This window comes from Eurypyga helias, unplaced genomic scaffold, assembly GCF_000690775.1.
Source record: "Eurypyga helias isolate BGI_N326 unplaced genomic scaffold, ASM69077v1 scaffold6033, whole genome shotgun sequence".
Classification (NCBI taxonomy): Eukaryota; Metazoa; Chordata; class Aves; order Eurypygiformes; family Eurypygidae; genus Eurypyga; species Eurypyga helias.
Genome location: NW_010240432.1, coordinates 34,042 through 48,871, shown reverse-complemented (window position 1 = coordinate 48,871; position 14,830 = coordinate 34,042). Strand labels below are relative to the sequence as shown.

Below are 14,830 nucleotides of genomic sequence, written 5' to 3'. Positions count from 1 at the left end.
TGTAGTTCTGACAGCGAATTGCTGTTTAATAGGGGAGAGCAATACCCTGCTCAGGATATAGTCCTCAGGATAAAAAAAAAAAATTATGCAGAATTAGGTCTGAAATCAACTCTGTTGCAATTTGATTTATGGTTGGCACAGAAGTTACAGGTCTAGATACAAATGGTTCATCAAAAACTGAATGGGGTTTTGTCTTATTGTGCAAATACAATATATAAAGAATAAAAACTTACTAGTATGCAAAAACTGCAAAATTTACTACTAAATTTACTACTAAAATTTACCTACTTATCTATCTAGAGGTTTATCACTATGGTATCTTAGGTGCAGCTGTGAAATTAAACATGGAAATTAGACACAGATTTTGTGATCTTCCTTCCAAATTAATCAGCGAAAGTAAATATTCTCAGAGGTACAAATAACAGATGGATGTCTACTTTCCCTCCTCTCGATGGGATTTAAGTGCTTAACTGTCCTCTGTATCTTTGTTAACTACTTCCCGCATTTATAATAAAACACCTTAGAAATATGATATACGTGACAGACCTACATGAGACAGACTTTGCATTAAGGTCTTAAAACAGCCCATGCAATGGTCCTTTTTGTATTGACTGTGATATCCATGTCTCAGACAACCTGTGTTGAAAAATTGAGTACCACAGAAGCCTGTAAAGTAGATAATGAACAGAGCTTCTAAACTCCAGAAGACACAGCAACATCTCTGGCAAGGGAACCAACAGCTAGTGAAATCAACTTCAAATTTGGAAGGGTAAATGATATGGTAAGAAACATATATACAAGAAGATTAATGTGAGTGATGTGGCTTAAATAAATCACTGTGTTTATATCTAAATTAAGAAAGTCCAAAATGCTTCCCAGTTTTCAGGTCCAGCAATTCATAGAAAACATTTCAGCAGAAAGATTAGGATTTCAGAGTAATGAGAATTGTAGCAATCTTCTGCCCATTTTCTAGAAATAATTAAACTTTTTTAACCCAGCCTTGAACTTTTTAAAGATCTGCATCAGTTATGAGCATAACTGTTCTCATGTTGTACTGAGTTATTCAGGGAAAAAAAAGCAAGGCACACCTATGTAAACGTGTGTGACTAATGATGCAGCTGTAAGAAAACTGGCAAGTTTCTGTATGGATGGAGGATTAAAATTCAGTTAAGTAGATATCAAATCTATTAATGGTGGGATAGGGGTAGTTTTATTCTATATCTTGGGGCTCCTGAGAACGTCAGTGAGCAGAAAGGAGGACTGCAGAAGAACATGTGAGAAAGGGAAACTTGAACCAAAGTTTCATAAACCAAAGTTCCAAGTGAAGAAAAAAGCTCAGGGTTTGCCCTGAAAAAGTATTCCATGTAGCTCTCGTGTGGCATGTGTCCTTTTTAAGATATGAAACACACAAGGGGGTGATTCTACTCTAGCAGGTCTCACACCCCATCTAGAGAATTTGCTGGTCTTGATCTGACATGTCCTAAGCCTCTGAGAGCTACTGCATCTGCACTAGAGCTCTGTTCAGTGACTAAACTTTCTAGGTTTGTTTTTATTAATCATAGAAATTGTTCCAGATAATCTGTGCTCAGGAGGAATCACAGAAATTCCACAATAATTCCACAGAATCCAGCTACTAACAAATTCCACAAACTTATCAAAAAATGTAGAAAGGCTATTTATCTGCTATTTTTCCATGTATCAACCTCAGAAAAAAAATTAGTTCATATGGCTGCAGGCTAACTTTATATAAAAGCATGTTAGAGCACAGGATTATCTATGTTCCATGAAAGTACTTTTAAAAGTACTGTTATGTACATTTTACTGATAAGTACATCTTTACCAGAGTGTATTTTTAAATGTACCTTCAGGTTCACGGAAATTTACAAAGTCTTCTAAACAGAACTGCCATCCCACTTGAGAATACCTATTACTATGATCTTGTGAGGCTTCTTTCATCAAACAATACCATCACTGGGCTCACCCTGGTTTGAGAAAATGCTTTGTTCATTAAGCACTTCTGTGCCACTTTCTTTTCTTGCTTTAGTCCCATCAGGCTTGCCATGCATACAAAATTCTCAATTACTGAATGCTAATTTCCTAACAGTTTCTTGCAGTTCATGCGTTCAAATTGGCTTGTCAAATTAAGAGTGAGCAGCTTGGAAAGGATTTGAAGAAGTTGGGTGTGGAGCAATTTTCTGCTCAATAAAGTATAGATCTAGTTATCGTATTTTTCTTATCAGTAGTGTATCAGGGCTGACAAATTTACAGATGCATTCTTGATACATTTGTTACACTTGATTAAAAAGACCAATTGCTGTCTTAAGACAACTTTTAAAACAGAAGAAAAATATGTTGCATATTGATCAGAGCAAACTGACAATGGGCCTGAATTTCTATTACCCAGTTTTTCAATATGATTGCTCCATAACTGGAAAGAAACAGTATATAAGTTAGAAAAATAGTACTGACATTCCTTTTCATTTATCAAGGGGTAAATTTGACCTAATTCAACAATCTGCTTGTTAAGACACAGGTGTTAGGACTCTGACATGTTTTCATACAAAACTACTCCAACATAAAGAACTGCTGTAGTGAAATATAAATTCTATAGCCAGGCAGAATCTGGGTTAATTTCTTCTGCTTTCCCTGAAGCGGCAGTATGATCAGCACATTCATGAAGTTATACATATTGATAGAATGGAATATATTTTACAGAATACACTATATTTTAAACTTCTAACCCTTCTAAAGCATTTAAAATGAGATTTTCCTTGTCATTTGTATATGAATCTATTACACTGATTGGATTATATACGCTCTCCCTGGTGGTTTACTTAATCCATACAAATGCCTTATTTTTTTTTTATTTTGTAATTCACTAAAATACTGTGGCCAATTTTGTAATAACAGCACACTACTGTCAGTCAAATGGTGTTGGGATAAAAACAGCCAGAGTATAAACCAGCAAGTCTGTCATATTTTAATTTGGAATTGAAATATGTAATATCCATAAAGCAAGCAAACAGGGGAAATTAAACCCTCAAATAGTCAAAATTGGGACATATTTAGAAGTAAACATTTGAACCAACCTAGTGGTCTTCTGTGATGGAGTGACTCCATCAGTGGACAAAGGAAGAGCTACAGATGTTATCTATCCGGACTCCTGTAAGAACTTTGACACAGTCCTCCACAACATCCTTCTCTAAATTGGAGAGATATGGATTCAGTGGGTGGGCTGTTTGGTGTATGAAAAATAGTTGGATGATCGCATCCAAAGGCTCATTGTCCAGATGGAGATTGGTGACAAGTAGTGTCCCTCAGGGCTCTGTCCTGGGACCAGTACTGTTTACAACAACGACATAGAGAGTAGGATCGAATGCACCCTCTGCAAGTTTACAGGTGACACCAAGCTGAGTGGTGCGGTTGACATGCCTGAGGTATAGGATACCATCGAGCGGGACCTGGACAAGCTTGAGAATTGGGCAATGTAAACCTCATGAGGTTCAACAAAGTCAAGTGCAAGGTCTTGCACCTAGGTCGGGTTAATCCCTGGTTGTCAACACAGGCTGTGGGATGAAGGTGCTCAAGTACATGGGAACTGATGAGATGCATCCACAGGATCCTGAGAGAAATGGCAGATGAAGTAGCCAAGCCACTATCCATCATATTCTAGGGGTCGTTGCAGTCTGGTGAAGTTCCACTGACTGGAAAAGAGGAAACATACCCCCATTTTTAAAGAGAAAAAAGGAAGACTTAGGGAACTACAGGCCTGACAGTCTCACCTCTGTGCCCAGAAAGATCATGGAGCAGATCCTCCAGCAAAATATGTTAAGGCACATGGAAAATAAAGAGGTAATTTGTGACAGCCAGCATGACTTCCACTATGGACAAATCATACTAGAAAGCCAAACGTATCCTGGGCTGTATCCAGATAACCATGGCCAGCAGGTCAAGGAAGTTGATTCTCCCTCCTCTACTCCTCTCTCGTAAGACCCCACCTGGAGTACTGTATCCAGCTCTGGGGTCCCCAGCATAAGAAGGACATGGACCTGTTGGACCTAAGTTCAGAGGAGTAACACAAAGATGATCAGAGGGCTGAAGAACCTCATCTATGAAGACAAGCTGAGAGAGCTGGGGTTGTTCAGCCTGCAGAAGGCTGCAGGGAGACCTTAGAGCAGTCTTTCAGTGCTTGAAGCAGATCTACAAAAAGCTGGAGAGGATTTTTTAAAAGGGTATGTAGTGATAGTACAAGGGATAATGGCTTTAAACTGAGAGGGTAGATTAGATATCCAGAAGAAATTCTTCCCGGAGAGGGTGGTGAGGCAGAGGGACAAGTTGCCCAGAGATGTTGTGGATGCCCCATCCCTGGCTGTCTTCAAGGCCAGGCTGGATAAGGCTCTGAGCAACCTGGTCTAGTGGAAGGTGTCCCTGCCTATGGCACGGGGGTTAGAACTAGATGGTCTTCAAGATCCCACCCCATCCAAACCAGAGCCTTTTTCTGCTCCATAATGGAATCTACAAGCTTTGTTATGGTGTCAGCTGTCAAATAAAAGATGAGAGAAATGTAGATACCAAACAGTAAGCTATGTATGGAGAAAGACCCTGTATTTCTAATTTGGATTTAATTATTTTTTTTCATAAATCAGGGATTTTATGTAATCAGAAAGTATGATATTATTTTTATGCCTTTTTTTATATTTCTGTATGGGTGTTGCTTTGCTCAGCTGATAAGTATTTTAGATTACATAAGACTGTTACTTGTACTATAATATTTGATGCAACACAGTTTTTATGAAGATAGGTCTTGTCAGGTGGACCATATGGAAAAATAACCAAAGAAATACTAACCCTTTTCCTGATACTAAAAATTTCCAGACATAAACTCAGATTTGAAAATTAACTAAGCATGTTTCCAATTTCTTTCTAAAGGAAGAATAAACAAACAAGACATTTCAAGCTTGCCCAGAAGTTCTGAAGACAAATAATAAGCAATGATTTTTAATCTCAGTTACCATAAGGGCACCATGAAAAACTGTCACTTCATATTTCAACTGTAAAATGTTTTCTTAAGAACTGCAAGTGCCTAAAGATTTTCCCTTCCCTGCTTTCCAGCTAATCAGCATGGAATGCAAAACAACTTGTTTCTTTATTACATGCTTAGATGGGAATAGTGATTATCATAATAAAAGATTAGCAGTATCAAGACTTAAATCTCATTATTGCTAGTATTCCCAGACACATTTCTGATTTTCACTTTGCTCAGAACACATTCTATAAAAAACAGCCTTACCTTCTTTTTTTTTTTTTTTTTTTTACACAACTAGCACTGTTGCTGGCATACGATATTAAGCATTGAAGTGAAATGTATCACAAATGGGATTCTTTAATCTTTTAAGCTCAGGATTGTTTTAAGAGTACAAGAGGCTTTGGGAGCTACATGTACACATGGGCAGAATAACTGCTTAGAGCACGTGGAGTGCCCTGGCTCATCACTACACGCAGAAAGTCCAACACGGAAATTTGTGCAGCCCGTTCCAGGACACTTTACAAAGTGGGGGTTTTCACTTCATGGGTAAATGCCTTAAACTGGTATGATTTCAAACCAGATTATTCAATGCATAGTCTGGAAAACAGAGACTCTTAGGGATACAAGTTCATTTAAGCACTTAAGAGAAGGAAGATCTTTTTGCGAATGGGTCTCGCAAAGCTGAATCCTTCTTTCTTTGCAGACCCAGGAAAGCCCCCAGCAAGGCTGCCTGGACAGCAGTGGCAGGAGCTGATGCCAAGTCTCCAGGCAGCCACTGCCAGAGGCTAGTGGAGCTGTTCTGAGCTGAAGTTGTGCAAGGGTCTATAAGTTTCAGTGCTCAGGCTTAAGCACATTGACATGTAATGCACTACTCTTCAGGAGTGACTTGGGTTCAGAGGGTCTCTTGTGCCTCCAGGGATTCTCTGATCATTGTGAGACTTGTGTAAACAGCAGTGTCATGCATAATGAGTAGATGAACTTCATGGGGATCAAGGACTTCATTGCTGAGCCCTGCTTAGAGTCAGGTAGCTGTAGGTGTTGCCTCAGAGAAAGCATTTGAGCTCTAGAGACCTGTTTGGTCTTAGAAACTTAAATTCAGAATTTGGTGAAAAAGTACTTTTAGTACTGCTCTCTTATTCTGCATAACTTCCCTTGAAAACGTAAGTCAGACAGCAAAAAAATCCTTGTGGATCTAGCTTTTGGGTGCCCTTGGCATAAGGCAGTCAGTTTTGAGGATTTAAAATTTGAATATAGATACAAACAGTGACAGCTGAATAAAACTATCATCTAAACTCTTCACAGCTCTTGCCCTTAGTTCTTCATTACTCCAGTTCCCCATCTCCAGTGTTGGAATGATAGTACCACACTAAACCTGAGGGGTGTTGCAAGGACTGGCAGATGGTTTTACCCTGTGTTAATGAAGTGAAGCCTGAGACACATTCAAAATCTGAGTCTCCAGCATGAACAGCTTGCAAGAATGTGCTCTTTTGTCTGCATATTTCTGAACCCACTGAAATATCAGTATCACTACACTGATGAAATCTGAGTTCATCAAAATAAAATCATCAATATCTACAGAATCTAAATATAAATCTTTCCAAAACTCTGTATAAAGGTGGCTTTTAAAAATTCTTTGACCATTAATCATCATATTTCCATTCTATTTCAGTGTCAACTCTTTTAAAGTTAATATACACTATTTATTTCTTGTGCAATTAACTTCAAATATTTCCAAAAGAATTCACTATTTCAGTAATCCAAGTCATACAAATTGAACCTACAGTATAACAGCAAAGTTTCCTTAAAGATTTCAAAAACTTTCCTAGAAAACGACATCTCTAATATGCAGGCTCTATCAAGTGACCAGAGTATATAAACATTTACAGAAGCATTAAAAGATGATATAAACAGATAAAACATTAAGGAATACTTTCAGTTTTTACATGCTGGGAAGTCAGAGATAATGTAGAGCAAATAGTCCAATTTTCAGCCATAGGGGACTACTATGAGACAGATGCTAAGTGTTGCTTGCATTTTAGAAGCAGAGATTCATAGGCACAAGAAAGCTATGATACCATCTTTGCTCACATATTTATAGTTAGTCTGTTTTACTTACGGAACAACTATGGAACATGGCTAGATAAAAAATAAATTTGGTCCTAGGGGGTTCCTTCATGTGCTGAAATCAGAAGAAAACAATGTGCCTTTGCTTTAGCCATGATGAAACTGTATGACATACATCATATTGGATTTCAGAGTGGATAGTTAGATCATCCCTTATGAGAAAGGAAACTGTGATTTAAGTCTGTGGAAAGTGACAGGAATAGAAGGTTTTTCTCACCTACAAGAAGAATCTGCCACTGCAAAGATTGCATAGCAGCTGGGTTGAAGTTACAGGTAGGAAAAAATCCACTGTTGTAGAATAGTTATTTTCATTCCAATGTGGATTGCCACATGGGGGAGTACAGTTATTCTGCAATGCCTCTGCTGGTCTAATTTCCTTGTGCACTTACAGGTTTTATATAAGCTTTCTGTTTTTCCAACAACAGTACTTTGTTCTGTGAATGATTCAACATATGGTTTAAATTTTATGCAAGTTAAAAAAAAAAAAAAGAAACAACAACATACAAGATGCAGTTCTTGGTTGTAATGTGGCTCTGGCTAAATGGGGTCATAACTTGTTGAAAAAAAAAAAAAAGGTTGTAGAATCAGTACAGAGTTTTGTGTCCCGCTGGATACACGTTTGTTTGTTACCCACATGGAAGTCTGTCTGTGCTGGAAGATCTCACTTTAGAGTCCCAAAAGTGCTATTGAAGCTCCCCAGGAGGAACATTATTGTCTGTTACAGTCATATCTAGCCCTCAATGTACCCTAAGTCTCTCCTCACTAGCAACCAAGCATTCATCCTCTGCAGAAATCAAGAGCACTGGATGGTTGATCAGTTGGATGATTATTGCCATGCTGGACACCTGTCAATATCAAGTTCAAAGCCTTCTTCAGGCTTTTGCACCAACAGCTAATTACCTTCCCCAACCTTGACTTTGTCTACAGCCAAGAGAGACAACCCTTGGTTTCTCACCTCCCAGACCAGTGTGTCCAGTCAGCTTTGAAACCTAGAAGGACTACTCAGGTATTACTTCTAAGCAGCTGCTTCTGCTTACTTCAAAAAAAACCTATGAGCACTCATTTGAAAGTGGATTGTGAATATTAATTTTGTTTTTACTCTAGGCACTTCTGAAATGTCTAAGTTAATACTTCATGCAATACTTTGCCCTTTTTTTTTCCTACCAGATTTTCTTCTGCTGCAGCAGAGCAATATATATCGCGACAGGAGATAAAAGTCTAGGTTGATTTGCAATACTGGTGACTGAAGAGCAATGGCACACAGAAAAAAGCTGGAGCACTGTGATGAAAGAACACACAACTTTCCATCCTTTATGATTTTTAACCAGGATAGTTAGGTTTTCTTGTTGAGCAAGTGTTTCTTTACCACATGCAAAAAGAACACAATGAATTTATTTTCAAAGGGAGCAAAACCACAATGAGGTACTGAAGTAGATGATTTTGAGTACTCTCCTGTGATCCAGACATCTTCACTGAGAATGGAATAAGGCTTTTTTTGTACCTCCCTAAAATGAATAAACATGCCAAGAAACTGCAAGGTAAAAGAAGAGAGGCAAGCAACTGGCAGAAAGCAGAAAATTGTCAAAGCTGAGACAAGAATGAGTCCTGATCACAATGATCCTGCAGTGTAATGTGCCGTACATAAATAAATACTCATTCTTCAACAGGCTCTGAATCTTTGGATGCATCAATCTCCCTACTGTTAACACAACAAACATGTCTTTATAGTTTCTTTCCACCCTGCAACTCCATGTGGTTAAATTATTTTTGATGAATCCAGGGATAATGGGAGAAAATGTGAATTTTATTATGGTTTCTACTTCTTGCTCTCCTTCAAAAGGATTTTAAAGCAGGGTTAAGGAAATAGGAAGAAGGGCTTAAGTCCCAAAACAACTGTTTTGACCATTCTTCCCTAATCTCTTTGCCTTAGTGAAATGGGACAATATGTGGCTAGTAATCACAATTGAGGGGTATGTTGGTGTGAATGCATGTATAGAAGATCTATAATCTATAAGAACCTATGAGCAACGTTTTTGGGTATCCTTTGAGCATACCCATGCAAAAAAAAAAAAAAAAAGAAAAGAAAAAAGAAAAATCTTTTTCTTTACCTTTGGAGTTTACTGCACCAGCTGCAGTTGAAACCAATTTGGGCAGTGACACAGGGCCCACAGCTGGTAAACTGGAGACAAGCTGGGACACAGATAAACAAACAAAAATTATTACGTCTCACATAATTCTCATAAAAAGCACAAAAGAAGGATACACCTTCTGATAATATATATTTAGGGACTCAACAGGTTCATGCTTGTCCAACATAAGACACTTAAACCACCCTGTCACAATACATTGCAAAACCGTATGCACAGAGCTACATTTTATCTGTAGGATTCCATTTGTCTTCCATTTGTAAATGTATTCCCACTTCCACTTCTGCTCATTCAGCTAAATTTTGCTAAATTTTTATCTTTTTGCTTAATGTTAAGTATTTCCTTAAGTCTCTTTCTTCCCTGGCTCCAGTATTCCTTGGTGTTGGTAACATTCAGAAATACACAGATAATAAGACTGGCAGGAAAGGGTTTAAGAACTGTAATTGGATTAGAAAAAAGAAAAATAGCTGTTTAAACAGCTGATTCTGTTTTTTTCACAGTAGTACAGCTTGCAGTTTAAACCCAGAGATTTCTAAACAATGTAGTTTTACTCTTGGACAAAAGAGGCAGATGAACTGCAAAATGTGTCTGGGGATACTCCTTTGCAATAGGATGCACAGAACACAGAAGAATTTGTGTTTGCCTTGCAAACATCAAAACTGTTCTTTTTTATTTTTTCTTGAGGAAACAAATTTAAAGGCAATATAATAATTCTTCTGAAAAAAATGTTTTGGCACAGATTTCATTCAAAACCTACTGGGAGCTATATATGTATAAACTAACTTGAGATACATGAGGATGCACTGGATAATGCATCTTCCACTTGGGAATAAATCTGAGAGAGGATAAATGAATCTGTCCATGATTCCAACTCCATAGATAAAACAAAATATTTAGAATTGTGTATGTCTTGCTGAAAGCAGAGGGGGGGATCCTTCCCAGATCTGGTTCCTGTCCATGTTTGGTTTACTTACTTGGAAGAGGTATCATTTCAACAGCTGAGAGATTGGTAATCTTTGACATCTGTAGCTCCACTCGGTGGTATTCATAAATTGTTCTTCTACGGACATCTGCCAGGAAATAAAAATATTTGCAAACTTTACTATTTTGCAGTCTGTAGATTGTGAAAAGTAGTCGATGTAATGATTGTTCACTGTTCCTTAGGCACACACATGACACAAATTTTCCTCCAGAATGTATTTTAACTTTAGACACCATGGAGGAACTTCTGAAAGTTACAGAGAGAGAAATTTTCTCTTGAGAAACCACCAGAGTTGACAAAATAGGTACCTATTCCTGGTAAAGCATTGTGAAAATGCTGAGTGTGCTCTCAAGCATCTTAGTCATTCATTTAGGCAGAAAGTCTAGAGATTATACTGTCAGACATTTTAGGGTATATTTCAGATGCTTGCTTTCCTAAGACATTCCTCAGCATACAGACTTGAGAGAAATGTTTTATATGCTCACTTTGTCAGTTGCTGTCAAGATATACAAACAAAACTATTTTCATTGCTTAATCAAATTTGTTAGCTACAAGCTAGCTCACATCTAAATGTGCTAGAAAATTTTTTCATATTATAACATTAAAGACAAGTCTTCCTAAACAGCCAATGTTATGCATAATCTTTACACAAGCTGACTACACCTACGTTTCTCAAAACAGAAATTCAATAGTCAACGCACTGTTCCTACGAGCTTTGAACACATAGACAACTGCAAGACCCAAGCACATGGTAAGTGTGAAAAAAATCACACAATTATTAGTTTCCAGATTAGTATCCTATCATGTGTTCTGCATATTCCAGATTTTAAGTGCATGGCTGCAATGCAGACTGGTGAATTTGTACATTTGCAAATTAATAGTACAGCCTATACTGCCAATATGAAGCAACAATGATGATTTCCTGGTGTGCTGGATTCAAATGTATGTCCTGTTTGAAGGCCTGCTAAACTAACTGAAACTAATGCTAAATATAACCACTGACCCTGTGGAATCTTGCCAGAGAGGAGTAAAGGGTGAGCTACAAACAAATAACAGGTTACTCTGGTCAGTGGCTGGTCAGAGTTTACATGCAACAGTAGAAAAGGTATTGCAGCCACAAATGTAATCTTAAGCGATCTCCTGTGTTGCCAGCCCTGTATGGATTAGGGCACACCTTGTTGCTTGGTGTAAAGCCTGTATTTCTGCAGCTTGAAATGGGGTCACATGGGGTCCCCAGCTGTTAAACAATCACATAGCACCAAATCCAAAGTGTTTTTCGCAATCTTTTGTTAGGAGGGATGTTGTAGGCATTTTTCAGACAGAAAATGGAACCTCAGCAAAAATCAATCAAGCCATAAATACCAATTTTTAAGGGAAGAGAGCAAGTGCACTGTTATCCTGTGGCTAAGGTGCCTCAAATAGATGAGCGATGGCTTCTTTCTAAAAGAGGGATGGCCAAACTCTAAAAGTACAAGTGTGGGAATCCCCCTTGCACCACACAGAAAATAACCATCAAGCTACTGGTGTCAGCAGAGGAATCTCTGAGGTGGGATGGGGCGGCAGAAGCAGAGTTTTGTTGGGTGGGATAACTCTCCCCTGCATAAGCCAGGGTTGCTGCAGGTGAAGAAGCTTCTGTGCCCTTTGTCACTGCATAAGCTCCCAGGGAACAGGCAGGCAGTGTCTGGCTTTCTACAGTAATATTTCTATGTAGCTCCAAAGCAACATCTTTGCCAAGAAGCTCTTCTTGCTATCTATATGAAGAAGATGACTTTGCTATGGCTTCACCCCTCCTAATGGCCGATTTCTCTTTTGGTGTGAAACGCACGTATAATAGAGGTAGTTTTATGTTATACCTGCAAAGTCATTCTGACTAGTTAAAAGACAGATATGGGGGTGTGCCAGATATTTACCCCAATAAATGCCTTAGCCACATACTTCAGACACAGAACAGAAAGGTTTTTCAAGACAAAGTTAATCCTGTGCTCAGGTGAGCAGAATCTCTTGCCAGCAGTGAGAGGTTTATGGTCCCAGGAAGGTAAATCCTATAAAAGCACCTGCCAAATCAGAGTGATCAGGAAATGTGTTTGGAATGAACTCCAGTCAATGCTGAAGGCTGTAATTTATTTCCACAGAAATATTTATCCTTCTGTCAAAAAAAATAAGCAAATGAATACATAAATTAAAATGGTGGGTGCTGGCACTTTAATTGATCTCTGTTTCATCTCTTCAGTAGTGGTACAGACTGGTATGTATAATCCGGCTTACTCTGAACCTTTCCTAACAGACTCCTCACAGGGCTTACAAGAAATAAGGAGCTTCTGGCTTTCCAAAAATCCAGCAACAAACAGCGACTCAGGACACAGACACTTTTACCTCACCCTGTGCATGAAATTTCTAAAACCCACTGATTTTAAGAAAATTAAGTTTGTCATTAAAAAAAAAATCATTTGTAATCACATATAGTTCAGCATGACTGTGGATGCCATTAAATCCCACTTCCTGGTAGACTGAGGTTTGATCTTTTCTTCTTCAGGAAGAAGACTGTGCCAACCGCAGGTGGTGGGTTTGCATATGAGTGATCTACTATAAGAAACCTGAGCACAGAGAGGTATTTGCATAGTCACCTTCTAACAGCTTGGTATGTACTTGCAGGCAGGTGGTCGGAAATACGAGCATTCAGATTTCTCTGCATGGCTAGGTTGTTAAAAAAAAATGCAGCTGTAGATTCTTTTGAAAGTCTGACTTGAAACACGCCATGCTTAGTTTCTCAAAATGCACTTTTTCCTCCCTATTTAGAATTCTGAGCCTGTATCCCCTTAACAAAACAGGCTAGAAAAGCTAAGCTCACCAGGATAAACAGAAAAATGAATACTCTCCCCTGACACTTTCCCCCTCAACCTCTCCTGCTCTAACCCAAGACACAGACTGCCTTTCACTCAGGTGGAACCTGTTCTTCTTTGACTTATGCTGTCTATTTAGCTCTTCTAGAAACAAGTACAAGTGCAAAATCACAAAGAGCTTATGATCCCAGGTACTTCAGTATGCACCTTAACTTGACAAGAACTAGTAAAATCATTTGATGTAGTAACAGACAAATATTTAAGCACCATGTGCAGGCTTTTTACTGAGAAGACACATTACAGAGATGAGAGAAAAGAAAAAGGATTTTTGCATATATATATACTTCTAAAGCACAATTCCTGGTTCTGGATTTCAGAAAATATATGTATTTTCTTCTCCTAGACATGAAAATATTTTACTTTTCTGTAGGTCTGAGGATCTCAAAATACTTTCTGTAGGTCTGAGTATCCCTCTTTAACCAAACAACATAAATTATAATACTTTTTTTCTTTTTCCCCAATGAAAGTGTCTATTTTTTTTACATTTGGTTTAATTTACAGCATGGTCCAAATTGTTCTTTGGTTTGTTTCTGTGGTGTGTACATGCGCTGTCTTTGAATAGAAGGCCAAAGGTACAGTCCCAGCAGAAAAAGCTGAAGAAAACACCAGTACTTACTTCAGGTAAATACATTCCTCAGTGACCTAGACGGATAACGTGGTGGGTCAGAGGGCCAATTGAAAAAATCCTTTCAAGGGATTAGGCAATGGATTGGTAAATTATAGATGTGCAAGATTCTGCGTGACAAAACATTTCTATGTAGTTTTATCACAGTAGTTTAAACTAAATAATAGCATATAAATATTATATGAAACCAAATCTCCAGAGTTAACTAAATGTACTAAAGAGGGAGAGAACTCTGGAAATGGAGTGGTGCCAGAAAAGCCCCAGTGACTTCCTAAAATATGAAGGGTCAGTAGCTAGTAATAAAGCATTCTAAATAGTTGTCCAACAAATGCACAATCTCTCTGGTATTTTTCCATCACAAAATCACTTTTCCTCATACAGCATTCCTCAGCTAAAACCTGAAACCCAGTGAAATGTGAAAATATTGGAGGAGTCAGTCAGATTTTTTAAATTATATGTTCACACAAATAAAAATCTTTGTCAGTGAAAGATTTCTAGGGAATTGAGATCAGCCATATACCCAGCAAAAAGTGCTAAACAAAGCAATATGTATTCCTACCGCTGCAGTTTCAAGTCTAGCTGATAGAGAAAACACAAATGGTAAGAGAGTGCATTTGATTATGCAGAAGTCAATTCAAAACAAACAATTTATGAAACATATCCAGCTTACAATTTGCAAGCAATTTGTAAAAAATATATAAGGTATAGAGAAGGGTGGGGCACAGCTGCTGTACTATATACCATTGTTTTGCTTGATAGGGACATTTTGCATCACTGGCTCAATGAAATTTTAATGCAAATATATATTTTGACAGACTGGTATGTCTGATTGCCATCACCACAAAAAGATAAGGGAACCAGATTATAAAACCAGTCTTTGTCCTTTGTTTTTAAAAGCTTTATATTGCTAAACTTATCAATATTAACTAATTCTTGAGGCACTGACACTGGGATCAAACATGCCTGTAACCAAACTACCACCATGATTGCTCTTTGTCATGGACTATTATACACATGTCTGAATCT

The 14,830-nt window shown here is 38.0% G+C and overlaps 1 protein-coding gene across 1 annotated transcript in view; it reads right to left on the bottom strand.

The window, feature by feature from the left end:
• Nucleotides 1-14,830, bottom strand: part of PLXDC2 (plexin domain containing 2) — an 80,513-nt gene that overhangs the window by 42,705 nt on the left and 22,978 nt on the right. The window contains exons 5-6 of the mRNA XM_010148432.1: nucleotides 10,272-10,367; nucleotides 9,259-9,340 (exon numbers count right to left, since the gene is read on the bottom strand). Of these exons, the coding sequence (XP_010146734.1) occupies nucleotides 9,259-9,340; nucleotides 10,272-10,367 (178 nt within the window). The remainder of the gene's footprint in view (nucleotides 1-9,258; nucleotides 9,341-10,271; nucleotides 10,368-14,830) is intronic.